The sequence below is a fragment of the Neurospora tetraspora genome (genome assembly GCF_033439725.1).
Source record: "Neurospora tetraspora strain CBS 560.94 chromosome Unknown B0H65scaffold_2, whole genome shotgun sequence".
In the NCBI taxonomy this organism is placed as follows: domain Eukaryota; kingdom Fungi; phylum Ascomycota; class Sordariomycetes; order Sordariales; family Sordariaceae; genus Neurospora; species Neurospora tetraspora.
This window is the reverse complement of record NW_026944384.1, coordinates 6352932-6380354: the sequence shown is the minus strand read 5'-3', so window position 1 is coordinate 6380354 and position 27423 is coordinate 6352932. Positions and strand designations below refer to the sequence as shown.

The 27423-nt window shown below is 43.7% G+C and overlaps 8 protein-coding genes across 8 annotated transcripts; 4 read left to right on the top strand and 4 right to left on the bottom strand.

Moving 5' to 3' along the window:
• Positions 1-752: 752 nt before the first annotated feature.
• B0H65DRAFT_507352 (uncharacterized protein) lies at positions 753-2044 on the bottom strand (the record flags this gene model as incomplete). Its single annotated transcript, XM_062828132.1, is given in 6 exon segments — positions 753-810; positions 870-1309; positions 1321-1341; positions 1387-1490; positions 1619-1829; positions 1994-2044. The coding sequence occupies 6 exon segments, from the start codon at positions 2042-2044 to the stop codon at positions 753-755; spliced, it is 885 nt and encodes a 294-aa protein (XP_062685341.1).
• Positions 2045-8591: 6547 nt separating this feature from the next.
• B0H65DRAFT_547026 (heterokaryon incompatibility protein-domain-containing protein) lies at positions 8592-11048 on the top strand (the record flags this gene model as incomplete). Its single annotated transcript, XM_062829480.1, has 1 exon — positions 8592-11048. The coding sequence occupies one exon, from the start codon at positions 8592-8594 to the stop codon at positions 11046-11048; it is 2457 nt and encodes an 818-aa protein (XP_062685340.1).
• A 539-nt stretch (positions 11049-11587) lies between these two features.
• Positions 11588-13068, top strand: B0H65DRAFT_587205 (uncharacterized protein). The gene is made up of 3 exons (XM_062830967.1): positions 11588-11698; positions 11750-12064; positions 12699-13068. The coding sequence occupies exons 2-3, from the start codon at positions 11839-11841 to the stop codon at positions 12782-12784; spliced, it is 312 nt and encodes a 103-aa protein (XP_062685339.1). The 5' UTR covers positions 11588-11698; positions 11750-11838; the 3' UTR covers positions 12785-13068.
• A 233-nt stretch (positions 13069-13301) lies between these two features.
• B0H65DRAFT_569676 (uncharacterized protein) lies at positions 13302-14142 on the top strand (the record flags this gene model as incomplete). The annotated part of the gene is made up of 2 exons (XM_062830420.1): positions 13302-13519; positions 13594-14142. Exons 1-2 carry the CDS (start codon positions 13484-13486, stop codon positions 14140-14142), a joined length of 585 nt encoding a protein of 194 aa, XP_062685338.1. The 5' UTR covers positions 13302-13483.
• Positions 14143-17919: 3777 nt separating this feature from the next.
• B0H65DRAFT_521010 (uncharacterized protein) lies at positions 17920-18878 on the top strand (the record flags this gene model as incomplete). The annotated part of the gene is made up of 3 exons (XM_062828738.1): positions 17920-17956; positions 18014-18286; positions 18354-18878. Exon 3 carries the CDS (start codon positions 18387-18389, stop codon positions 18876-18878), a length of 492 nt encoding a protein of 163 aa, XP_062685337.1. The 5' UTR covers positions 17920-17956; positions 18014-18286; positions 18354-18386.
• Positions 18879-20234: 1356 nt separating this feature from the next.
• Positions 20235-20738, bottom strand: B0H65DRAFT_411406 (uncharacterized protein; the record flags this gene model as incomplete). Its single annotated transcript, XM_062823838.1, has 1 exon — positions 20235-20738. A coding segment is annotated over one exon (504 nt), but the record flags the coding sequence as incomplete, so codon positions are not given.
• A 592-nt stretch (positions 20739-21330) lies between these two features.
• On the bottom strand, positions 21331-22872 carry B0H65DRAFT_420947 (uncharacterized protein; the record flags this gene model as incomplete). Its single annotated transcript, XM_062824314.1, has 1 exon — positions 21331-22872. The coding sequence occupies one exon, from the start codon at positions 22870-22872 to the stop codon at positions 21331-21333; it is 1542 nt and encodes a 513-aa protein (XP_062685335.1).
• A 1565-nt stretch (positions 22873-24437) lies between these two features.
• Positions 24438-26013, bottom strand: B0H65DRAFT_569657 (uncharacterized protein; the record flags this gene model as incomplete). Its single annotated transcript, XM_062830419.1, has 1 exon — positions 24438-26013. Exon 1 carries the CDS (start codon positions 26001-26003, stop codon positions 24438-24440), a length of 1566 nt encoding a protein of 521 aa, XP_062685334.1. The 5' UTR covers positions 26004-26013.
• Between the last annotated feature and the right edge of the window lie 1410 nt (positions 26014-27423).

The following is a 27423-nucleotide window of genomic DNA, read 5'->3' as shown; positions in this document are numbered from 1 at the left end:
CGTCCTTAAGCGAGTACGTCGTGTGCAAGTGCATGTACTCCCTCCCCAGTGTCCAGAGGTGCTGGTTGGTTTCGCTGTCCGTCGCCGTCTTCTTCGAGCCGATCAGCTTGCCTTGCACCTTGACGATGGGTTGGCCAGTTCCCTTCATCCGGATGTCGAAGCTGTCACCGGACAACGACATCACCTTTTCTTTGAGAACAAGAGTGTTGAAGCCGGGCTGGGCGAAGTAATTGCCGAAGACGCCGATCTTTTGGCGGACGGGAGGGAGGACGGTTTTGGTTCAAGGAATGGGGCCGGGTTTTGACGTGTAATACACCTGGGTGAATGAGCGTAATGCTACAAATACATAAGGATCCGTTCTCATCCCGACAAAACATTTTATCCCGGCGGACCGATCTGGTAGACAAACTTCCAGTTAGTCATATAGAAGGGACGTAGCGCAGTTGAAGACGTACAAGATGCGTTCTTGGATGAACAAGGAGAGAGCAAGACGTGCGTTCCAAGTGTCAGGCTAAAAGGTTTGTGTAGTCAATTGAATTGATTGAAAAGGTGATGAAGATGAGGAGAAGAAGAAGACTCAAAGGCCGGGGAAGCCCAGCTTAAATGCAGGAAGATTCGTGGCCGGCCGTGGTTCCTGTCGGCCACTCTGGCTCTGGCTTCCTTCCCATACTTGGCTGTCTTCCTGTCCTCCTTCCATTGTGAATAGCTTCCTCTTTCCCACAAGGAGGGCTTCCTTCCCGACGAGTGTGTCACTATTCCCATTGACTGCCCCTGGCAGCAGCCGCCTCCCGAAGCTTCTCACACTCCAGCCTAGCATCATCTCGCGCCTTCCCATCGACCTCCTCGCCTTCCTTTGTCCGATCAAGCACAAGCTCATCCACTTCAACGAAGGCAAGAACTTTCCATCCCCAAACGCCTCAATCCACCCTTCCAAGAACGGCGCCAGCCCAACCGGCCCCCTGAAATGCAACTCCTCCAACTTCCGCGGCAAAAACCGCCACAACATCCTCAACAGCGCAACCTCCAACCCATCCAGAGATGATAATAACCGCTCCCCAACACTCAACCTCAACACCTTCAACTTCTCCAGCACCAGCAAGAACGTCGCAAAGAATACTTCCTCCGGCGCATCATCGTTTGCCCACTCTCCCATGTCGTTATAGTCCGCGGACTGAAGCGTCACCTTCTCCAAACCCGCTGCTGCGGGGAAGCATTGGAGGCAGAACCCAATGAACATGATGATCGCATTATCCCCAATGATCTCAAGCGTCTTGGTCTTAGTGGGGTTTAACTCCCTTCCGACTCCGGCCTGGCCTGGACATAATGCTTTAACATTCTGTTCTGTAGTTTATGTTTTCGAGGTGTTCAGTTCTCCATTGCCAAGACCCTTCTCTCCTCGGTCTCACCGATGTCAACGAAGGGTAAAAAATCCTCTAGCGACTCCCAATTTTCGAGACTGTACCATTTCAGGTTATGGCAGAAGCCATATGCTCAATTCGACCTTCGATGATGGCGGGGGTGGTGACTTCTACCGTTGCTGGACAGGAGAGGACGAGAAGGTCGAGTGGCCAGGAGAGAGGGAAGGTACCGTCGATTCAGTTCTCCGGGAAGCCTGTACATACATGGAGTTTTTGAACTTTGGCGAAGTGGGAACCGATGATATGCCAGTCTTCGTTGCAAGGAGTGTTGTTGTCGATGTAGAGGATGGGGGAGTTGGGGTCTAGATGGAATAGGGATTTGACATCAACCAAGGGGGTGGCCAGCATGTCCAAGTGGGGGATGCCGCGAGAGGAAGCATTTTGGGCGGTGGTTGAGGCGAGGTGGGTTGCCTAGTTTGAGGGTGGTGAGTCTGCTTTCTTGTCGATTCCTTTGGAGGTCTTCTGGCGAGAAGCCTTGGGGCTCTTTACTGTGTTCGGTGTTGTTGCGATCTCTCCCGTCTCGTTGACGCTCTGGGAAAAATGGAAGACTCCGCGTATTTGGTGTTTTGGACTACCAACTCAGAAAGCACACGACATCGTCGTCTGGATGTGTCGTTCGATATCATGGCATCGCTTTCCCTTCAATCCTCCAAGTTCCAGTCAAACAGGTGGCTGGGCTGACTTGATGGCTGTACGGGCTGTGCCGAAAACGGGCATGCATCGTAGCATGCAGTGCGGATCCGGGGTTCAGGGGTTAAGGCATGGCCTAGGCGCTTACTGATGTCAGATGTCGCTGTTTACCGACGGGATTCCAGCGTCATGGAGTAAGACGCTTAGAATTTGTCCTGGCAACGCTTTTCAGGCTGGTAAATTGCTTGTCTGCGATAGGTCTGAAGGATTTTATTGTCTTGTGGTGGTATTACATCCGAGTGTCCATGGAGTGTTTTTGTTGTTTTGGTGTTGACATCGCCAAGTTCAGGGGCGGGGTGGATGCCTCCATGCGCCAAGCCACAACCGCCGCCACGATGACACACATTTCAGCCCTGTGTGCCCAGAGCTATACGCTGTTAGTACAGCGCCCCACTCCCTATAAAGCACTAACAACATTGCACTGAATCCCACCACAGCGAATCCATGAGAGCACCACCACAAAGCACCCGCCTCAAAATAACACTTTCCCCTCACGATGACCACCCACTCGTTATATGACCCGGAGGCGAGGCACTATTGCCGAACCTGACTGGCAAGAGGTGCCTCATGTCAGATTTACTGGTGATTGATTGATTCTGTGTGTATCTAACTCGAGCGCTCTCTTCAGAAGGTATAGGGGTTCTGGGGGTAACCTATATTTGCCAAGACCTATTAAATCAAGTAGCTGGGACTCTAGCATTTAGTCTACATCTGGTTAGAATACTACCCTAGAATTTGATATACCCCCTCACTTACAAACCTCTTTTTCCTCTTTGAAGTTAAAAATAAAACTATTTACATATTACTCTCGTTATTTCATATTTCCAATCCTAATATTTTATTTAAATTATCGAAATCTACTTCTCCCAGTACCGGATTATTTCCTCCTCCGCTACTTTTTCGTAGTAGCACTTTAGCTATACTTAATAAATTCCTAAATCTCCTATACTCTAGAATTTTTAGTGTCTTCGTTAATCTATTTGCTAGTATTAACTTTATTTCTAAATATTCGATATTAAGCGTCTTTGTCTCGAGAATCTCTTCCCTTAATTAATATCTATAGATATCTACGTGCCTTATCTTTATACTGAAGGTAGGAGTCCCTTTTATAAGTACCTTAATTATTTGCTAATTATTATAATATAGAGTGGGAATAGGATTTTCTAATAACTTTATCCCTAATACTGATATTAGTTAGTTTATAAAGAGGGTTTCTTTAATTACCTTCTTAATTGCATATAATTTTGCTTTTATTATTAATATAGTAATTATGATTTATTTAGTTGCTCTCTAGTAAATTAAATTACTATATAGTTTAATTATAAATCTTTAAGAGCTTTTATGGTTACTTTTATTATTAGTAAACGAAGTATTAGAGGCAATTTCGAATTTATTATTCACGTTAAAGTAAAGTTCCTATATTTTTATTATTTTTAAATATTGTATAACCTTTTCGCTCGCCGCTCAGTGAGTAGGATTTGGATTATAATTATATTTAGTTAATTTACTTAACAAGAATATAATATCTAATCGAATATTATTTATTATATATAATAAAGAATTTATATTAATTTAGTACGTTCGTATTTCTATGTAGCTAGTAATACCTTTATATAAAATTAATTCCTTATGCCCTATAGATACTAAGGTTGGGCGGTAATTGGATTTAAGTAGTTTAGTAATTTTATTAATATATGCCTTTTGAAATAATTAGATTTTCCCTTAGTTTCGATTACGTATAACTTTAATACTTAGAAATTATTAGAGTTTATTTCCTCCTATTAAGTAATATTGTGATTATAATTCTATTGTATATTTCTTAACCTCTTCTATCTTACTTTTATCGAACGTAAAGACGATATTATCTATGTAGTATAGTATAAGAATACTATTTTTTCTTTATAATATACAGGTTTTTAAGGATTATTTTAAATCCTATCGATTTAAATACCCCGCTTAGTTTTCGTTCCTATAGTAAGGAAGCTTGTCGGAGATTATATAAAGCCTTAATAAATTTAAGAACCTTCCTAAGTATTCGATACCCTAGCAGTATATGTATATAAATTTTCTTATTGAAGTAAGTATTTATAAAAGCGTTAATTACGTTGTATTAAATAAATTCGAAGTTAAAATGGGTAGTAAGAGCGATAATAGTACGAAACAATCGATTAGTTAGGGTAGATGCGTACGTATTTATTTTTATTTTCTTCTATTAATTACCCTTTACAACGAACTTCGTTTTTACTTTATTAAATGTCCTATTCTTACTGAATTTATAATTATAAACCTATATATAATCGAGGATTTATTTACGTTTAAAGTAGGGAGTGTTTTTATTGATTTTAATTTACGTTTTTATATCTTCATAATTTTTAAAGTAAATTTCCTTTACTTCCTTAAATTATTAACCGAATATATAATTATTAAGATTATAGTGCTTCTTAGGTATTAGGGGGAGATTACGTTAGTATACTTTATTAAAACGATTATATTTTGTAATTAATATTTTAACTTCCGCTTTAGTAATTATCTTTTCATTTATTTTAATTATTAATTAGGTTAATTTACTAGCGTTAAAAACAATTTCTTATGGGTCTTAATAATGGGAAGATTAATTTATAATTTAGTTAATAAAATAACCAGTATAGAGTGCGGTCAGCGGAGTAAATAGAGGCGACGGGTATAAATTTATAATATATTCGATAGATATTTTATTATGAATAGCTGTTAAATTAGTATTTCCTATAATTAATTACTCTTATTTTAGGAAACGTTTTAATTCCTTTATTAATCCTCCTAATTTTAATTATGGAAATTTGATAAGAAAGGTTTAATATTACTATTATTAATATTGTTTAATAGCGTATAGCTTTTAATATAAGATAGTCCGGATACCCCCGAAGGTTGGTTAGTGGGTTTATTTATCCTATTAAATAAGTCAGCAAATTCCACGTTAATAGTTTTGAAGTCGTCTTTAAATTTTTTAACGTTTAGATAGTAAATAATATTCTTATTAAATATTATTTTTTTATTTTAAACGATCCGATTTATATAGGAATTTTATATACGATAAATAGAAGTCGTTGAATAGCCAATGAAGTACCCGATTTAGGCCTTTGGGTTATACTATTGAAATTTTTATTCCTTCCTTTAGGCGGCGCTTATTATAGTAAATATTTTATACTTATAAATTCGAAAGTGGCTTAGATTTAATTTACGTAATTTTTATTAACCGTATTAGTTTATAATATAGGTATAGAATCGTTCGAAGGGAGATTTTTAATTATATAAGTAACGAGGGGAACAATTAATAAAGTAAACGGCCGCGTAAATAATTTTTAACTATAAACTTTCTAATATTTTTGAATTTAATAATATTGTATAATATTTCTCTTTAATTATACTTTTTAAATATTTTTCCCTTCTATTTTATATTTAAGTATCAGGAATAGAAGGTTTAAGAATTATATTATATTAAGCGAGTGTACCTTTAATTTCGATGCTTATAAAATTTTCATTATATTCGATAATTTTAATATTAATAGTATATTAATATTTAAATATTCAGGTATAGTTAGCTAAGGTATTAGTTATTATAATAACTTTTTTTAGTTCGATAAGTAGTAATTTTAAATGAATTTTAATTATTGATAGGTAATTAGAAGAAGATAATATAATTTTCTAAATCTTAATTTGAAATCGAAGAAGTCAACAGCGAATTTTTCTCTTGGGCTATAGCCTCGGTTTTTCGAAACGCGGTTAATTTATCATTTTATTTTTACTATCCTATACGCGTTGCATTTAATTAAAGGTATACTGCGTAATTATATTCCGTTAACATTTTGTAAATAATCGAATACTTAAGGATTTAGGTAGCCGAACTATTAATACTATATTTCCACTAGTTATTTCGAAGGTCGTTTCGTATATAAATTAATTTAATAATAGCGCGCTATAAACGAGGCTTTAATAAATAAATGAAAAATAGTTTTAATAATTATTTAACTATAGATAGTATTTAAATAGTAAAAGAATAAACTGTGAGTTTTCTTTAAATAATTATTTAGTAGTTAATAGTCCTAATAGAAATCCTACCTTCGCAATTAGAATAGGAAACGAAATTAATAGTAAAATTAAAATAAAAGGCGACCTCCTTTAACCGTAATTTTAAGGGACCGATTTTACCCTTAATAATAATATCGACCTCTTTAAAGCCTTTAATTTCTATTTAAATATTATTAGCCTATAAAGAATTATCCGGATTAATATAATAAAAGTAAAGAAAACGAATAATTTTATTAAATATATAAAGCGAGCTATTTAAATTGAATATTATTGAGTTCTTAAAAAGGTAAATTTCGTTTTTAATTTTAAATATCCCATTAATTTAGAATGTCACTTTATAAATCCGATTTAATAGTTACGCTAATTCTTCCTTTTCGACTTTCTCCTCCTTTTTAAAGAATTTAATTACTACTTTAGCGAATTTTAAATTTCTTATAAAATTGGCTTTAATAACGCGTTTAACAGAAGGATACAATTTAAAATATAAAAGCTTTACGTTAGGGTTAATATATTAATAATTTTAAGGAAGTAATAACTTTTTTTATATATTTTATATAGCATAGCGTTACTCCTTTTACGTAATTAAATTTCGGATGTATCCAATAAGAACTTTTTTTTCTTAATATTAAAACCTTTTGGCTTTTTATTCTTACCTTCGTAATACACGTCCTTATTTTTAATAGTATAAATTTCGCGATTATATTTTTTAATTATTATATTCAATATTAATTTCGCTAGTACCAAAAATATTACAATAAATTCCTTCTCTTTTAGTAGTAACCCCGCAACGAACGCTATCGATACTATACTATTTAAAGTCCTTATAAACTTCTATATATTTAAGGGTATTAGCGGCTATTTCTTTATTGAATTTCTAGGCGCTATTATATTACCCCGGGTATATAATTTTAATTGCGTTAATAAAGTTAAAATACTATAAGTTAGCAACGAAAATTTCCCCGATTCCTTTACTTTAACCATTACTTATAATAATAAATTAAATTTATAATTAATTAATTTAATTCTTAAATTCTTTTATAAGGATAGCAACGGCTTTATAGTATATTTTTCTTACTTTAATTTAATTATCGACCGTTTTATAGTTCGTTATTTACTTAAAATTTTAATACAATTCGTCGGTATTATATTCCTCCCTCATAATTCTATTTTATAGTCCGTAGCTAATTAACAATCTTATTTAGGTACGTAAAGCTTTATTACTAACTATAAACTCCTTCTAATCATTCTTATTATCGGGATAAAATTGAATTTTAATTTATAAAGTTACTTATTAATAAGGTCGTCTTCGGTAATAAAGGTATCGATTATAATTTCGTTTCGGTCGCAGTATTTAATAGGTTCTTTATAGTTAATCCCGTTTTAGTAGACGATGGTTTAGGAATTAATACCGCTATTAAAACGTACGAACTCCGCCTCAATATTATTAATACGGATTTTAACTTCCTTTATTATAGGGTAGTAATTAGGATAAGGCTATTTCGGGGCGGATAGCTTCTTAGTCTTTCTTTAAAACTAATCCGTAAAGGTATTAGAGATATATTTTAATTAGAATATAGGTTCCTATCGCGATTAATCGTCGCTGTCTTTAAAGTAAACGACGTTTTCTTTCATCTCAGTAGGCTTTGAGAGGGACATCGTAATCTGGTTATTGTTTATTATTCGTACGTGCTAATCGTTGTATTAATAGGGTGTATATTAGACTATTAATTATCAGATTTACTAGTAATTGATTGATTCTATGTGTATCTAATTCGAGCGCTCTCTTCAGAAGGTATGGGGGTTCTAGGGGTAACCCATATTTGCCAAGACCTATTAAATCAAGTAGCTGGGACTCTAGCATTTAGTCCATATCTGGCCAGAATGCCACCCTAGAATCTGACACCTCAGAGTTGTTCGTTACACGGCAGCATAAACCAGTGGACTACCGATTACCCACCATGGCCCCGTCGCGCCGGCGCTTACGGGCAGCGATCGGTTGGCTGTAACGGTGAGCGGCTCCAAGCCTCCAATGAAGATCTCCAGCTCTAGCTAACGCGTCAAAGCTACAGTCGGATTGGCTCTCCGGCAGCATGGCCTATGATGATGGTTCTCTGGTCCGCTGTACAGGGGCAATCCCTGCTGGTTGCAATGAGAATATAGGTGGGCTGGGCCTCCATGGTGTACGACTTCATCTTCCTTCAACCCAAACAAAAGGGAAACCATCTACCGTTCTTTGTGAGAAAGTTACAATTGATGTTGGTAAGAATCACTGAGAGGCTCCCTCTGTTCTTCAGCTAACATCGATGTAGGCGGCGTATTTGTTTGGAGTATTGACAAGCCCCTGAAAGTTCGGGCTGCCATTCTCACCGTCAACATCCATTGCTCCTTTTGACCACAGCCTTGATAGCCAGTCTTACGATGACCTGGATCCGGCACTTACGCTCGGAGGAGCTCAAAGTCTTGGATCAGGAAGTTCTGGAAATCCCGGATTCATCCTTCTCCAGCACGAAAGCCAGCAAAGTGAGGTTGGAGTCCCGGTCATGGAAGCGCTTTACCGCAGCAGCTCGAGCAGCGAATTGTTTGAGGAACGCATTCAGAACCCGACAACAGAAGGCCGAGGATCTAGGCTTATGCCGTGAATGCCAACAGATCAAACTCCACAGCATCTTCGAGCCGAACAAAGGTATCAAAGCACAGTCATGGCGCACCCTCAACCTTCTAGCATACCTGGACTTCCACACCTTACGGCCGTGTTGGGAACCAAAAAAGACGTGGCGGGTGAGCATGAAGAACCGCGATACGTGCCCGCTGTGCGCCTTCTTCGCAGTCTGTGCCTCAAGGATGGGCTTTCCGGTCGAGATGTTTTCCAACAATGGGTATATCGAGCCGGGAATTCGAAGGATAACCGGTGTCACTAACTTTGCGTGCGGCGACCCCAATGCTGATTCAGGGTTTTTTGATGTCAAAGTCCTGGAACTTAGAGTGTGTCCAGACGGCCACGAGCGAAGTCCCTGGATCAGCAAGCTGCACCGAAATTGGTCCGAGACTCATTACATTCTACCCTTTCTGGACCGCGACGACGATGAAGGGCCGTCAGATAGGGTCGACTATGAGGTTATCAAGCAGTGGTTGAGCTTTTGCGAGACGGAGCACTCAACCTGTATCGACATACCATCCTTTCCTCTCTCCGACACCATCGCGGGGCTATGCCTCATCGACTGCCACACCAGAAAGATCGTGCCAGCGGTAGGACTAGGAAAACCTCAATACGTCACCCTCAGTTACGTATGGGGCACCTCGGGCGCCACTTCAATGACAACGCCCACGCTCCCCGAGGGTGATGAACTCCCAAAGATTGTTAGCGACGCCATGATAGTCACCCTTAACCTCGGGTATAAGTACCTCTGGGTGGACCGATACTGCATCCCCCAGGACGACCCATACGCAAAGCAGATCCAGATCCATAACATGGGCAGCATTTACTCCCTGTCCATCCTCACTATCATCGGCGCCGCTGGAGAAGACGCAGAATACGGCCTTCCGGGCGTTAGCTCCCCTCCACGTGTTCCACAGCTTTGGACAACCATCCCCTGTGACGGTGGCAACAACAAGATGCCACTCATCTACTTCAACCCACCGGATACGGAGATTCGCACGGCAAAGTGGCACTCCCGGGGTTGGACGTACCAGGAGGGCTTGCTTTCCAAGCGCAGACTCGTCTTTTCCGATCGACATGTCTACTTCCAGTGCCAGGAGATGCACACCACCGGTGAACTAAACTTCGATGGACGGAAATGGGGGTACCAGAAGCCGCGATGGAAGCGGCATCATCTCGCACGGCGGTACGAAGTAGGGAAATTCATCAGCAAGAAGGAAGCCGTGTTTCCCTACCCGTGGGACTGGGACTGGGAGTCATCACTTTGGGAACGGGTGGGAGAGTTCATGAACAGGACTCTGTCGCATGATATGGACGGCTTGGACGCCATGAAGGGGATCATACAGACTTATCGGGAGCAATCACCTTTGAGATTCGTGTGGGGCCTGCCGTATCGTGGGCTGGAACATCCACGGGTGCCGGAGAGTCATAAGGAAGTCGAGTATCGACCGTCTCCCCCGGCGGGGATCTTCTTTGAGATTGATACCCATCCGGCGGTAAGCATTTGCGAGGTTTTGGGCAGTCTCTTCTGGAAGGATGAATGGCTGGCGAAGGCTGGCCATGCCGCGCGGAGCAGTACCGAGGTTTCACCACGCAGAACAGTCCTCCCAAGCTGGACCTGGGCCGGCTGGAAGAGTCTTCCAAGCCACGAGGTGAGCGTCACTCCCGGTCGCTTGATGGCTGATCAAGGTTTCGGAACAAGCCAAATACCCGTCAGCATCAAGTTTTCCTTCAAAGACAAGGAGCTAGACTGGATCGCCAACCACTCCGAAATCCTCAAGCGCTCCGAAACCATCGGCAAGTTCCCAGACTATCTCAGCATCACTGCCTCAGTCTTCGAAGCAGACCTCGTACGCATCGAGGTCCAAGACCGAAAAGGCAACATCTCCCTTGCTTGGAAGTACGTCTCCCCTCCCTTTCTGGTAGGCAAGGAACAGGACCTACCGCCGGGTTTGTTCGAGGAAGTTAAAGGGAGCTGTGTATCTTTGCTGGGTCTGTACTTCTACTCGAGAAGCTTCCCTCGGTCGACAAAATTCCTCGATTTTCACTTTCTACTTCTTCAAACGGTTGGGGAGGATGACCATGGACCACTGTATGAACGCGTCACGAGCGTTTTCCTTGTTGAACTGAATCATCTCCATGAGAGGAGGGTGGAGTTGCCGGCTGGTCCTTGGCCGCCGGTGTTGGATAAGGAGGTGAGGGAGGTGAGGATACGATGATTGTAGCTTTTGGCTTTTCTTGTTGCATCGGGACAAATGTGATGGAACGATGGCAGGTTGTTCCGGCGCGGGTTCTAATAGCTCTCAGTATTTGGTACTTGGTGTCGGGACCGACGGGCGCATGCACAGGCTCCTACCCCGACTGTACCCCGCTACGGAATCTGCAATGCAGTCAGTGGGAATAGCGACACACTCGTCGGGAAGGAAGCCCCCCTTCTGGGAAGGTGCGAGATGATGCTAGACTGGCGAGTGAAAGGCTTAGGGAGGTGGCGGCTGCTAGGGGCGTTGTTGTGGAGGACTGAGGATCCTTGGGAGCGTTGACGGACTGTATTTATGACTTCATGGTGTATGGGTGATGGCCTAGGGGCGTGAGGTGGAAATTACAACTTGGTGTTACATTAGGGTAAACATACGGCCTTCAAACACCTTCTTTCTACTTCTTCTTCGTTCTTCGCCCCGCCCTCACGGTCTCACCGCCCGTCATTTCTTTCCTTTAACAGCCTTCCACCGCGTCAAGGCTCCCCTCAACTCCTGCCTTCGTCGTGAACGGTCATCGCGAACGCAACTCAAGCCTTCCTTTTGCTGGACACTTCCTGGGTCCTTGACTCCTTCGTGAGACCTTTGGTCTTTGGTTGCTGTCGCCGCATTCCGTAAGTACGCGCCTCCATCTTCGCGGCAGTGAATCTACTGACAAATGAAAGTGAAAAGGAAGCCAGTCTTCGCGGCGATCACCGCACCTTTTACAGCCGTTTATCCCTCACTCCCTCGCTTGTATCTCGTCTCGCCCAAGATGGACAACCAGGGGTCTAGCGCCGAGGCCCTCAAGCTCGTCCCCATTCCACAACTAAAGGAAGACTTCGCGAATTTCGACGAATGGGACCACGCCGTGTTCTTTCACCTTTCGTACTATCACCTGACCGGTTTTGCTCGGGATCACATTACGCCGCCACACGATTACGATGAGATCAATCGCTTGAACGCGGGCCTGAGTTCATGTGGCGCCGCCGCTATCATGCGTATGCCATCATTTTCAGCGGCGTTCGGAATACCATGGCGAAGTTGACTGCGGACACAAAGTGGCATATGCCGGATATGTTCAGAGGATACAATGCCCGCGATTATGACCCTGCTGCTCTTTACCGACACATTTTGAGCTACAAAAACAGGTATCTGAAGGGTCGGCTCACCGAAAACTGATTGCTTGGAACGGGGAGTCAAGTTGGGCTAGCGGGTGGGACTGACGGATAACCGGGCTAGGTAGCAACGGATGTGTTCGAGCGCTGCCGGGGAAACATCCGCAGTACTTGTACATAGTCCGCAGCTGCAAGCCCTCCGCAATGTAATGCAGCAGTAAAGCAGTACGCTTAATGCCACCATGACCAGGCGTCCGCTATTGGACTACTGCGGAAATAAATGCGCCTTTACGGTAAAGGAACGTCCTTGAACATGTCCTCCTCTCTTTTCGCCTCCCTCCACCCTTCCGTCCTATCTCTCCTTTCGGAACTTCTCAACGCGCCAAAAGAGTGGAAAGAGATCCGTCATCCATGCCTTGGCGCCCATTCACTTGATCTCCTTCACCGCGTTTCCCCGCACAAGCTTTGGCGCGACATTCTTGAGTTCCGGCGCCGCACCCGTTGTTCCCATGCTTAGCTCGCAAGAATGGCCAACCCAAGGAGCAGCAGGAGTTCAGCATCTCGCATGCACAAAAGCTTCCCCACGCAATCAAGAACCTATGAAGAGGCTACCAGCACTTCTGATGCTCGACCTCGACAATGACTTGGTGGCTCCTAGTGGTGGGAATCTTAGCTGGGCGAGTTATGCTCATCAGCTCCAGAACAGCTGTTGCAGCTAGTGGTAGCGACGATGACTGATCTGAGCCAGGTTTAATGACCGCAAAGGAAGTTGGGAGGAACAAATGTGGTCCTGTAGCAGGTTGGGTCTGGGATCCGCAACGCGATCTACCATCACGATGGAGATGCTTCCAAATACTCCGTTACAGCTACCGTAGCTTCAACTTGATGGAATCCACTTGACTTTCCAACCAACATCTTCTCTCCAGATCAACGATATCTCGTGACAAAACGCCATTCTTGTCTGTGGGCGGACACTTGTTTGCCTCTATGTAAAGCTGTGATTTGTCCTCTTGTCCTTGCGTCTGTTGTGAGCTCTTAAGAAGCTACTGGTACTCTCAAGGGATCAAGATGGGACTGGCCGGGCTGTTCCCGGAACGCGCTGGACACAACGGGCATAAACCATGGGGTGGTTAGTTCATCTCCATTGCTTTTCTGCTTTCGTCACCGCTTTCATGCCTCTTTGACTTGGCTCACTCCCTCCAAGTCAACACTTCAAGCATATTGTCAGGTATTTAACTCTTCATCACCAGAGCCCCAGGCATTCAGTCTCAATCATTGCATCTCACAACCGCCTCGAACATCATGAACTCACAGCCAGAGCCTTCAGCTGTCCCTATCGTAAGTATCCTCTCTCCCCTCTCATAGTCCCAGCAGCCATCAAACGCCCATCGCTAACCCCTCAATCCACCCAGAGCCTTCTTCCCAGAACTCCATCACCACCAGGCCTCACAGACACGTCTTGGGCGCCAGGAAAGCACGACCCAGAAGACAAAGCCCTCACCCTGATTCCCATCCCCCATCTCACCCGGGACCTCTCCAACTACAACCAATGGCTACACGCTCTCTGGTTCCACATCGTCTACCACCGACTGGTCGGTTTTATCCTGCCGAGAAACGAAGGGCCAGTAAGATACCGAGAGTGTCCGGAAGCGGAAGACCAACATAATTGGGATCGTAGACATCTGCATACGTATGCGATTGTGTTTTCTAGCATTGGAAGAGAGGTCCTGGAAGATATGGCGCTGGATCGAGGCCTGAGGTTCGATCCGTTTGATGATCGCGACTATTGGGCGCATGAGCTTATGCACAAGGTGGAGGTGTATAAGGAGTTGCTGGAGGAGAGGATGAGGGAGAGTTCGGACGAGTCGGACGAGTCGCAGAGGGATGTGGTGCCGCCTGTTGAGGACGAGTTTCTTGCCGAATTGAGGATATGGGCGTCGATTAATGGGGTATTTAACTGAGAGCTTGACTTGCCGCACCACCACACCCCTTTTGTCTACGCGCACCATTTTTTTCTTGCTGCACCATATAACAGCTATCATAATTACAAGCCGTTTTCCCATAGAAATTTTAGTATTTTCAATATTTTGAGCATCATAGTACACCAAATCACAACATAGTGCGCCAAATCAAAGGTAGTACGCTAAATTAAAGGTAGTACGCTAAATTATCTAATAATATTTTCTAATATTAAATATAAGAAAGTAATAATTTTATAATATTTACATAGTATTGAAGCTCTATTTGAGGCTCTACTAAGGCTTTATACAGCTCTATATAGCTCTATAAGGCTTAATTAAACCTCTTATTCGTCGTCTACAACTGTAGGGTTTAACCTATTGCCCGGTTATATTCAATGTAGATTAGGGTCCTTTATATAGTCGTCTAATAAGTACGTCTAACGCTCCTCTTTATTTATAGCCTCCTTCTCCTTCCTTCTAATTATAGCCCGCTTCCTCTACTCTATTATAATGTAATCTAGAATAATAAAGTATTCCTTCTTAATATTATTAACATCGATAATAGAATTTAATAGTAAACTTAATAGAAAACTCAGTTTTAGAGAGCCCGGTTTTAGCTTTAGAGTAGGGTATTTATAGGAAGAGGCGGCTAAAACCCTCTTCGCTTTACTTAATCCCTTTAATTTACCCTTCTTATATTATAATAATTAATTTAATTATTAAGTATTATTACTAATAATAATATAGTTTTACTCGCTAATTTCCTTATTAACTTCCTCGTTAACTATATTTATCGTTTTTAAATTGAATTTAGAAACTTCAATATAAGAATAAATATATTTTATACCGCTAAAAATACATTTATTTCTCTTAGTTCAAACTACTCCGCAGGGGCTTCGAATTATTTCGCTAAAGACGACGGCCTTATTACTAAAGGGATTATACTAATTCTTTAACTTTCCTTTAAATATTATTTTAATTATAGAAACGACGCGGAAGTATTAATTTTATACGTTTTATATTAGAATTAGTATAATAATAATATTTAGAAGAGAAATAAGGAGGTACTATTTACTAATATTTCCTGCAAATATTAAATAGGGTAGTAATTATCCTTATTAATTAACGCCTTTTTAGGGTTTTTTTTATTATATCGCTACAATAATTTATGAATATAAATTAACCCCTACTAAATTCTAAAAGTACCTCCATACGAAAGGAGGTTTTAAAAATAAGGGTTATTACTTAACCGTATAATATATAAAACCTTCCTATACTACTTTATAAATAAATTTAACCCTTAATTAATAATTTAAAATTCATAATTACTTAACTAATTACCTACTTATAAATATTTACGGCGGACTTAGGTATTAGAAATAGCAATACCCTTCTTAAATAAGTTATATTATTTATCGACAACTACTTTAGTAATATAAAATACCTCATCGAGCCCCGTACATACTAACAATCCTTCTACCTTAATACTAACGTTAATCGATTCGTTTAGTAAAGTTATCCTATAGCTAAAGTTAGGGAGCCAATTAATATAGCAACTAACCTACTCTCTTTTATAAGGTATAAATTCGTCGTCGATATATCGAAATAGTTTTAGCTAGGTTTCTTTAAAACTAGTATCTATAAATCGCTTAACCTTAATAAAGTCAGTTGGATCGTTATTAAATATTATATATTACTAGTACGTAAAGAAAGCGGTCCTTATTTATACTATTTAAGCGGGTAGAGAATTTATTTTAAGTTTTATCCTAATAACGGTATATACCTTCTAATACTTTCGTTAGAACGCTTCGAAATTTGTAGTGTCTTCGTCGTCGACGACGTATAGTTTATTATTCCATTATTATTAGAATCGTTATTATTACTTTATTAGGACTAAGTAAATTAGGGGGGTTAAAAGGAAGAAGGCTAGGAGGGTTATAATTAAGAACCGCCGAGCCTTCGCTATCTTTAAAAGCCGCGCCCTCTTTAGGAGCCGCACCCTCTCTAGGAGCCGCGCTCTCTCTAGGAGCCGCGCCCTCGCTAAGTACTCTTCGCTACCTTCTTCGCCGCCTTATTTATTTTCTAATACTCCTTAATAATAGTAATAACGTTATTATTAAAATATTATATATACTATTACCGCCGTTTACCCTTAAAGGCGGCATTTAACATAATAATAAATTAAGGGTTACTATTTATAATAAGGACGTTAAGGAATAGAACCTTTATTTTGAATAATACGTCGTATAATTATTCGAAATATTATTTAAAGCCCCCTTCCTCCTACTTATTATTAATTAAATATTAAAAGACGGGAATAATAATATATATAAACGTAAAGATAACCCCTATAACTAGCAGCTTATAAAATCGGTTAGTTTTATAAATCGTATTAATTATTAGAACGTAGGGGAATTATTTCCAAAGCTTCTATTACTTTTTAAGGATTTAGAAAGCAGTATAGAATATTTTATAATTATTACTTTTAAAATCGATTTTAATATAGGCTGTTATCCTCTTATTTTAATTAGTATAACTTTTCGTTTAATATTTATACGAAGTTTTAAATATTGGTATAGCCAGCCTTCTATTCTTTGTAAGCATAGAAATATAGTAGAATAATCCTTCGAAATAAATATGAATTTTAAATACTTTCGCTTTACAAATTACTTTATACTACGGATTGCTAACTATCTCTACGCAAATAAATTATAAATATACTCCTTTTACGCATTTATAATACTTAGGCAATATTCAATAAAGGCGGCTATTAAAATGGCGGGGGGGTAATTACAATATTCGAAATTAATAGGAGTAATCGTAAATATATTATTACTAACGTACTTAAAGGATAAGCGGAAGGGGTAATACCGTACAATTTTTTTAAAACTATAGTAATAACGGCGACGCTCTTTAAATATAGAATAAGCACGGCGTTTAATATATTCGTATTATATTTTAATACTCGCAAAGATATTAATATTATTAACGAAGCGAAAATACTATTTAATTAATTTTATCCAGTAACGAATATTAAAATTATAAAGGGCCGCCTACATTATCGAACCTACTATAGCGCCTATAGAAAAGAATTGGTCGCTTAAATCTATAGATTAAATTAATTCGTCGATAGGAGTAGCGGCAGCAATCTCTTCTTCCTCCTCTTTATTACTAGAGGCATTACTTTCGTTATTATTAACAGCGGGATCGCTAGAGGCATTACTATCGCTAAAGGTATTACTAGAGGAGGGAGGAATTAGGGGAGTAGTCGCTATCGCTAGCAGTATAGTAATTAGTTATAAAGAAGGCTCGAAATAATTACAATACTATAGAAATATAAATAATTAAATACAATTAAGTACAAAGTACGAGGGTCTTACTATTAACTATTTAATTGAGCGCGATTGATTTAGGGGGTATAATACGGTTATATAGCGATATAGCTATATAGAAATGTAGCCTTAATTATACGGGAATTATTGTGTGTTAAAATCGCTAAGTTTTTTTAGTATACGGTTAAATGTTTAAAACATTTTACGGGCGGGTTTTACTATATAAAACGTGGTATTTTCGTAGGTTGCAGCTGGTCTCGGATTCAACTCCAGGCTTGGGCAGCCGAGTTTTTTGCTCCTCTTTTTTTTTTTTTTTTCACCTTTTCGGCATTCAGTTTACCTGCTTTGTTTCCAAACAAACCCCGCTTTAAGCTCTGTATTGTTCCATTCTTCCTCGCTGCGTACACCTCGTCCTTTGCACCTCCAACCGCGTCATGTCATGAAAGGGCTTTACCGGTTCAGCCTGTGAGGCTTTTATTCCCGTAAGTTCGTTGTTTAAGTTCTGATGTAAAGCATTTGCTGAAATGACGAATGGGTAGGATGAAAGGATGGAAGGTGTTGGAAGTCTGTGCTCTGGCGTTCATGTCCTTTCACTGGTCTTCCCACCCATTCACCGACACTCCCCTCCTGGGAGTATTTCAAGGCCACCCGGGCTGGTTTTCGTCTTTCCTCTTCCGTTACCGCTTCAAAGTCAAGCCCAATTTCTGTCGTCGCTTTCCACCTCCGTGGTCAGAAGGACACAGTCGACTCTCAACTTCAGCTCAACTTCACTTTCAAGCCGTAACATCATTGTTTGCGAAGTTCTTGTCCCCGTAAGTCAGAATCACCTCCCCCCTCCCCTCGTCATTTTGGTTCCCTTCCGCTAACATGAAGGCAAAGTGACCGAACCTTCACCCGTCACCCATCACCAACATGGACAACGACATCCACGACCCCGGCGACGATGCCATAAGCCGCATTCCCATCCCACACCTCCAAGAGGACCTCAGCAACTACGACGCCTGGCAACACGCGTTATACTTCCACCTCCGCTACCACGGACTCTTCTACTTCCTTCTCGGCCACGAACAAAGCCGCTGGGAGTTGCGCATGAACGACGACGACAATGCGGCCCCCACCAACCACGACAGAGTCAACTACCGCCGCCGAAGCATGCATGCGTACTCGATCCTGTTCTCCAGAATCGGTAACATCGTCCCAAGACTCTTCGCGGCAGGCTGGGACGGCGAGCGCGATTCGTTTGCGTTCCGTACCGATCTGCTTTGGATCAAGATCCAGGAGCTGAGGAGGGACATTCGGCATGACGTGCACATGGAGCAGGACCATCTAGAGGTACCTGAACCTCCTCATCTACGTAATCAGAGGCATCGATCGCGCGCGATTGATCTTACTGATGCTGAGTGAAAAGTTGTTTTCGCAGGCAGCAGGGTGCTGGCAGGATTGGCACTACAAGCGAGTCGCATAGGAGATGGATGCACCTTGCACAGGACTGGACGGCATCTAGCTACATTGTCGTCATCCGGAAGAAGGGACTGTCACTCACGGACGACTTCAAGCTGGGGAAATATTGCCTGGAATTATCAACAGAGTAAGATAGCTGTTTTTTTAGCACAGCAGAACCAAGCTTTGCTGACTGTCCACTCCCCATGACTCTTCTTTTCCAACGTGATCTTGGTTCGTTCGTTGTTGTTTTGCTCCCTCTGACTGCTTCATGCTTTGCGGTCATTCTCAAAGACCTCTCCAACCTTCGTTATCTGCCGACACGCAATCGGATATGCGAAGGAACGGATATATAACATTGGGACATAATGAAGTGGGAAATGGATGAAGGCAGATGGGAGGCAGAGATGGCGAGTGTCTGGTGGTGTTGTCAAGAGTGCGGGCACAGAGCACAGAAATGCCCGTGACAGAATCAGCGCTGCACCGGAAGGTGGCTTCAGTGGTTTAGCGCTGTTAGCAGGAGCTCTGTGTTGAGAATTAGAGTACTTCGCTGGTCAAGGACACTCACCTGAAGACAATTACTTTTGCATTTAACAAATCTCACAGCCTGACCACCCTCTCATATAATTACAAAGGCGTATTTATGGAGATTACTATCATTGTGCAGGCAAGCTTCAAATGCGAATTGTGCTGAGTGTCCCGTCCTCTTCACGTACCTCAGTCGTCAACATCAGCGGGGTCCTAACAATGTGCAGTGCACTAACGACGAGCGCTACTTCGCTATCAAACCAATATTAAAAGTTGCAGTGGCCGAGATAGCGTGTCATCACTTGTTCGTCCGTTTGCCACGGTACATGAAAAGAACAACCTGAAAAACCTCCACGATTTCTTGTAACCATCATCACTTGACGTTATATGATTCCTGGTTTAAGCTGACCATCATTAATTATCTAGTTTGCGTATGGAACGATGTATTATCCATAGAGGTATCCATTATGTGAATCATCGGTAATCCTCCATGTTGTCCACGCATCCTCTTGTTCCTTTCTGGTCAGTTGTCCCGTGCTGGAATGTCGTGGCTGGAGATGCACACGAAACTCAGGAGTGGGTTTAACTGGATGACTACTATTGTACATGGACTGATGCATCTGCTTCCACCTAACCGATCCTTATGACATTCGGGTCCTCGGGATCAAACATGAACTCCTCGTGGTTAGCATGACTCCCAATATTCCAGTTCCGATGACCCTCGTCAGTTATGAATTGCCCTTTCAAGCCACCATTCTTCCAATCATAGCCCCTCACCATATCCTCGTCGAGTATTTGGCTGTCATTTACGTGCACCCGGTGCATGACCTCCGGATGCACGTGAATTCCAAACTCGTCACGAAGTTTTCGGCGCAGATAAAGGTAGTCCGCTGCGTCGTAGTCTTCGTAGAGGAAATCAACATGGAACAAGAAGAGAAGCATCCTGTCCTTCAGCGTGTCCTCGCGCTTGGGCATGCGGATGTACTGAGTGATGTAGTTCCACAGCTGTTGGGGGTCGAAGGTATAGTCATCCTCAAATGCCTTGAGGCCAGCGGTGAGCAGCATTGGGAGGACGTCATCAATTCTACTCCGAATGATGGTATAGGCGTGGGCGCGTCGTCGCCGCCAAGAGTCGGGTGTCTCGACGTCGATGTTGGCTTGTCCGTTCTCATGAGTGCCGTCGATAAACTCCAGCAGACCATGATGGTTCAAGTAGAGCCGCATGTCATACTTCCACTCGTCGACATTCTCAAGGCCCCAAAGGTACGGAAGTCGAGGGAGAAATTCGGCATAGGGCTGCGTCTCACCAGGGACTGATGTTGGCAACGAAGGACTGGCTGTAAATGTGGTCAGAGATGCTTCGTCGCTGTCAGTAGCTGGGATAGAGTTACCAGACGGAGGAGGGTTTGGGCTCTCGGACATGGTCGCGAGAGTTGATGAGTCGATGACTCGGTGGATAGAATGAAGACACCGCTGCTGATATTTCTGGGTAGCCGATGCCCGTACGCGACGTGGTCACCAGGAAAGGACGGCCGAGTCTGCACTCGTGTGACGATGAAAGTTGAAAGGGCAGATGGTTTTGGGTGTGGAGGGGGAAAGAAGAAAGGAAAAGCAGACGCGAGAGAAGCAGTAGGAAATATTGTGGCCCCGTGAAAAATGTGGGAAAGGGCGGCAGAAAAAAATGAAAGGAGCGGTTCCTTGAAATGTTGGGAAGGAACGTTTGCTTGGCCACTGGCCAGATTGGGGGAAGGAGGGGTCGTGAGGTGTCGATGTTGAGAACTGGGTGAGGTAAGGCACCCACTTTCTCACAACTCTCAAGCTGGTATCCCACGTCGAGAAACTCAGCGACCCAAGTTCATGGCTCATGCCGTTGTGCCAACGAACACCATCAAAGATCGATCCTCATATACCGATCAGTCGGTAAATGTCCTCCCACATAAACCGAACGCGCCTTCGGCGGTGCTCCCAGTTCAGACAAATTATGTGCGAGTACCGCCCGGTAATTTCTGAGATCCCGCACAGCCGGATACACGGCCGCTCTGGCGCGTGGGTATCGATCACGGTATTGCTGGCGAGTGTAGACGAACATGTCTGACAGCTTCAAATATCTCAACTCCTTCAGGTGCGGAAGACACGACAGTTTCTGTCCTTGCCCGAACATCTTGATCCAGGCTGCCTCGTCGGTTTTCAAGGGAACCATCATTTGATACCATTCAAAGTGCTGCAATGTCTCTCGGTGCGTGAGCAGAATAGTGTTGATGTTGTGATTGAGGCTGTACGGGCTTATTCCCGGGCCCATTCGGAGTGTCATGGTCAGCCCATCGACGTCTAGTCCGCTGTAGAGTCGGAGTTTCCGAAGACGCTTGGTAGGCTTGAGCCATGTGTAGAGTTGATGTGGCTCAATTCCTCGACAGCGCACATCGTCTGGGAGATTATCGTCTGGGAGATAGGTCGGGCCATCATCGACCAGTGTCAACTCTTCGAGGGTTGCAGGACAGGGAGGTATATTGCTCGCTGTTCGATTGGTGGAGAAATGTCTCATTGAAGATACGTCCATATCAAGTGTCGTTAGGAACTTGGCCACGTCTTGTTTGTACTCCACGGTATAAGTCCCTAGATTCTCGCTTGCGACGGGGATGAGTCCCATTGCGTAACGGAAAAGAAATGACGGGGATTCAGTTCCACGTGCTGTGAGCCGAAGTGTCTGTAAGTTCGGAGAAAAGAAGATAGCAATCTTGAGAGCAATATTGCATATCTGTTCAAAAACTCGGTCGTCCATGAAGTACCACAGATTCCCTTCCGAATATTGCATGAGCCTTACCAAATGCAACAGTTGGCCCATATCAGGAAAACACTTCATGTCTGGCACTTTCAGGACTTCCTCAAAGGTCCACATGAACGGTTCTTCCAGCCCTAGTCTTTCCGTGTCCCATATTCTATGGTAAAGCTCACGCTCCCCACAGGATTCGCCATCGCACATGCATGCGTTTAATCCTTCCCCTTCAGCGAGAAACTGGCACCGGGAGACAAATTGAGAGTCGATTCCCAGCCACTTGACATGCGGGCGGGTTTCGGGATATAGGGCCAAGCATTTGGCTAAGTCGAGAAGGCATTCTGGATCGTTGATCAAAATCTTTCGGAGGAGCTGCTTGCGCGCCACTGGAGATATGCGTGCTTTGGACACCAGGGATAGATTGTATAATGCTTGGCGGGATTCCAGGTACGACTGCGAGTCGATGGGATCTGATGGGTAAAAGACCTCAACAGGTTGGCTCCGGTCAAAAGGAATCTCGGTGTGGGTTCTCTGAAGGTACTTCTCGGTTGGCTGGGGTTCGAGAGCTTTGCATATTTTTTCTACGATCTCTGTAGGTAGCCTCTCGAGGTATGACTGGCCGATGGGCCATGATGCTTCCATGGTTGTCTCTGACATGGCGATGCGTTCCACTTTATGACGAAAGAAAAGAGGAGGTAGCGTTCGGCAGCGCGCGAGTCGAGGAAGATGCGGGAATTGCAGGAAACGAGATTTTGTTCAATTTACTGGGCACGGGGCACTGGGATAAACGCCTGTTAATGCAGAAGATCGTGCGCAGCGAGGCTGGCTGAACCCAAGGGCGCACTTAAGAGATCGTCCTTTGTACCTAGGTTGAAGGATTAGATGATTGATTGGGATAGAGGCAGGGGAAAAGACTGTACTGACTGTGGTGCTAGAAGAAGTGGGTGCTTGAGTCGGTGATCGATTGGCTCGTGAAAGAAGAGGATGAAGCCCAGAAGGCCCACAGAAATACCCTGAAGAACTGTTAACGCCGTGGGCAACACAAAGGAAAGGCAAAGCAAGCTGTGGGTGCAAATATGTAATGTATTCTGCAGAGTGTAATGTACAGCCAGGGTGCGTGAGGCACTAGCTACATATAGTCGGTCTACAGGATAAAGGGTGCGCCTGCCGTAAGCTCTAACAAGAATGGAAAACCTGGTGAGGTGCAATTCAGAGTGGGGACGGAAAGAAAGAAAGCGCGAGGTCTGGACTCTGGAGGGCTGAAATGGTAGGCACGACGGGAGACGGGAGGGCTGGTGAATAGCCCTGCACAGTGAACCTGGAAGGGAGTGGTGGGAAAGGGAATCACCAGTGCGAGGCACGGACCTCTCAATACCAACACCGATCAGATCCGTGGGGCACCCGGCACAGAGATTCACCATCTTGCATACACGTTCGGGTTGGCACATCTGCCGCCCTATAAGGAAGGCATGCTGAAACTTGTGCCTATACATGGCCTTCCCTCAAGTCAATTTCCCCATTCTCTACCGTACCTTAGTGGAGGATTGGCTAGAACTGCGAGGACGATGGCATCTCAGGAGTCAGATGACCTGATAAACTAAGCCAAATATCGCCGAATGCATTTGGTGACAAAAACGCCAGGCGGAAACACGAGGATGACGCGTGGTTTGAGCAATTTCGTGGCTTCAGCAGGGAGTGGCATCCCATGGTTACCTGTACCTACCGGTACTCACTACTCAAGCCTTCAAATACTTTGACATGGATATCAGCTGGTAGTCCCAGATATCTGACTTTTACCGTTGGCCTTATCTTGCTTACACTGTTTTGCTTCCCTTTGCCTATTTATATGTTTCGAAGAACACGTTCTTACGGTTACGTCATCTCTCTTTCTCTGGGTGTTCCTTCTCGGAGGACATGGCATCTGGTCGGCGTTAGGATGATACCTCTGGGGAAGCTCGAATCACTCAAAGTTGAGGTTGACGAGGGTGAGGATTGAAATTTACTGGGCAGGGCGGACGTATTCGATGAATCTTTAGATCTTCTACATTATCGAGTTTCCCTGTCTTCCCTCGGAGTCTCGTAGCATTTTCCTCACCATCTGCGTATTAATACTTATTAATACAAAACCACTCACCTCCGGGTTCTCTGGTCCGTATCACACCTCAAGAAATCCCATGGGCATGTCCCCAGGCCATCGTTTGATGGCAGAGAACACCACACCATCAAAGCTCAATCGTTATACACCTGTCCGTCGGCAGATTTCCCACTACGTCAACCGACGTCAACTTGGGCGGCGCTCCCAGCTCTGAAAGATTGTGTGTGAGTACACTCCGGATGTTGATCTCCACAAGACTCGGATCAATAATGGATTCAGGCACAGGAGGTGTTTGTGTTGGAATAGGTGCGGGTATCCCCAAAAGGAGTGGCATAACCGGTGGCTGAGGGGGTCTAACAGGTACGCCCAAAATTCCTCGATTAATATACTGCTGACGGGTATAAACGAACACGTGCGAAAGCTTCAGGTACTCCAACTCCTTCAGCTGCGGAAGACATGATAGCTTTTGTTCTTCCCCGAACATTTTCTTCCATGCTGTTTCGTTGGTTGTTCTAGGGTTGACCATCTGACACCACTCAAAATGCTGGAGTGTTTCCCGGTGACAAAGCAGGATTGTGTTGATGTTGTGCCCCAAATGGTGTGCCCACCGAGCAAGCCCTTCGAGATCGAAGCTGGTGTAAAGTCGAAATTTCCTAAGCCGCTTCGCGGGTTCGAGCCATACTTGGAGAAAGTCCGGTTCGATCCCTCTACATTCGTGTTCGTCTTCGGGTCCTAAGCTCACCTCGCTATCGTCCACCAGCGTGAGGTCCTCGATCGACTCAAGGCAACGAGATGCGCGACCGTCGCGAAGGTCATGGTGGGGACCGTAACAGACTCTCAGCGAAGATAAGTCAATATTAAGCACGGTGAGAAACTCGGCGCAGTTGTTTCCATGAAGGATAGAGAATGCGCCTAGATTGGTGGTCGGGAGAGGGATGAGACCGAGTGCGTAACGGAAGATATAGGGCGACGTGGCCGTCCCCAGTGTTGCTGTGAGCCGGAGAGAGCGTAGGCGTGGGGAAAAGAAGATGATAAGTTTGAGCGCGAGATTGCACACTCGCTCGAAAGCGGCATCGCTCATCCAATGCCATCCGTCAGTCCACCTCACTTCCAACTCTTGCTGCATCTCGAGAATTTGACGCACATCTGGGAAAGTATGTATCTCGGGGTCCTTCAGAGCCTCGTTAAAGGCTTCCCAGCACATGGGCTCGGGAGTCCCTGCGGCGGTTACCCAGTTTATATGGTACCTGTTCCGCTCGAAACAACCATTGCCGCCGCAATTGCAATTCTGCTCGGAGCAATTGTCGAAGAACACTTCGTCAATACCCAGCCACTTGATGCGCTGGCGATTGTGGGGGTATGAGGCCAAGCTCTTGACAAGTCCAACCAGCGTGTAGAAGTCTGTGATCCATATTTCGTCAAAAAGCATGCGATGTGTGACTTCACTGATCTTCTTGGACACCAGACACTGTGCATGTAATGCTCGACGTGCTTGGAGGTATGATACGGTGTCAACTGGGCTAGTCCCGTAGTTATAACGGTCGAATTCCTCCGGGTGCCCATCTCTGACCAGATAGTTCGCGGCTGGTTTGGCTCTGAAAGATTCAAAGACATTTTCCAGGAGCTCTACAGGCAGCCTGTCAATGTATGACCGGCCGATGGGCCACGGTGTTGTCCTGATTGTGTCTGGCATTGTGATAAATTGGTTTTGGGTTCCGTACTGCTTAAAAGGACGAGCACTGGAGAACGGCGAGTCGACAAATCTTGAAGGAGTAGTGGACGATGGGCGGGAATAAGGGGTCATGATGGCGTCTTATATGGTGTGATACTCTGAGCAAACAGATCGTCCAAGCCATCAAGCATGGAAACACCCCGGATAGCAAGAGAATAATGTGGTATGAACGCACAATAATTGCCTGGCGTGAAAGGATTATTCTAGTGTCTTCGTCGCTTGACGTGGCCGCTTGGCTGGCCAAACCCAAAAGATGTATGGCTGATGGATTGTTAACAAAGCTGGGGCAAACGTTGCACCGCCGGTAATAGTAGGGTAGCTTCACCACACTGCTAAATCTTAGTAGTCTCGACCATGCCGCTGGGTCCTTCGACATACCACGAAACGAGTGTGGAAAGAAGAGGTCCAAACACGATCAGGCATGTGAAGAGATGGTTGAAGCTTAGATGAAGTAAAAGATTTGAACTGACAGGGTTTCTACTCGAGATGAGCGACGACTCTTTGATTCGGGAAACGACTGGTGTCGTTGTCGCTTGGCCAAAACCCCAAAGCTGAATGAGTGATGCCACCGGCCACCCCGCGTTCTAGCACCGCCCACGAGCTGAAGTTACTTGGGGGTTGTGGTGCGGTTCGGTGGTGGGACCTTTCCTCAACCCCCTCTCATTAAAGAGGGGGAAATTTTATTCTGGGACAGCAAAAAACTCATGGGACAATCTGAACCAGTACCAAAATACTAAAAAACGTGTTAGCGTAGCCCAGATCGCAAACCACTTAATCGCACTACTATTTTCTAAAATTCTGAAAAAAATCAGGAAGGTAGAAAAAGCTTTCGGAAAGGTACCTTCAAAGTTGAATCAATTTTGGTCGGGTGTGGAAGGAGAGAAAGGAAAAAAGGAGGGTTCAAAGTACACCTTTGGCTGCAGACTTCGAGATTCGTTTCGCGGATGCACTCATTCGACTTTGGTAACGAAATGACACCTCTTGATCTACCACTTTTTCTCCAATTGGAATGCGAGCCCCAAAATTTGGAATCTCTTTTCGAATGAAGAGAAGAATCTACTGGATTTTTAGTAGAATTTTAGAAAATTGTGGCGTGGTTGGGATGTATTCCTGTTATGCTGCACTATCAGATTTCTTAGTGTTTTCCTAGTTATTCAGATGTCCCATAAATATTTTGCTGTCCCAGAATTTTTTTCCCCCCTCTTTAATGAGAGGGGGTTGACAAAAGGTTCCCAAGCCGCTATCTTTGTCACCGCAAACTTTGTTGCGGCTTTGTTAGGGTGCTTGTCGCCAACTCGGCATGGAACAAGAAAGTGGGTGAGGAACTGGATGTCTTGAAGGGGAAAAAGTGAAGAAACTTGGACGAGGGGAATTGTAAGAG

Bases quoted from the DNA above. Each gene is read 5' to 3' on its own strand.
- B0H65DRAFT_587205 (XM_062830967.1), top strand. From the start codon at position 11,839: ATGGACAACCAGGGGTCTAGCGCCGAGGCCCTCAAGCTCGTCCCCATT. The intron at 12,065-12,698 runs GTATGCCATCAT...TCCCATGCTTAG, and splicing joins TGGCGCCGCCGCTATCATGC to CTCGCAAGAATGGCCAACCC.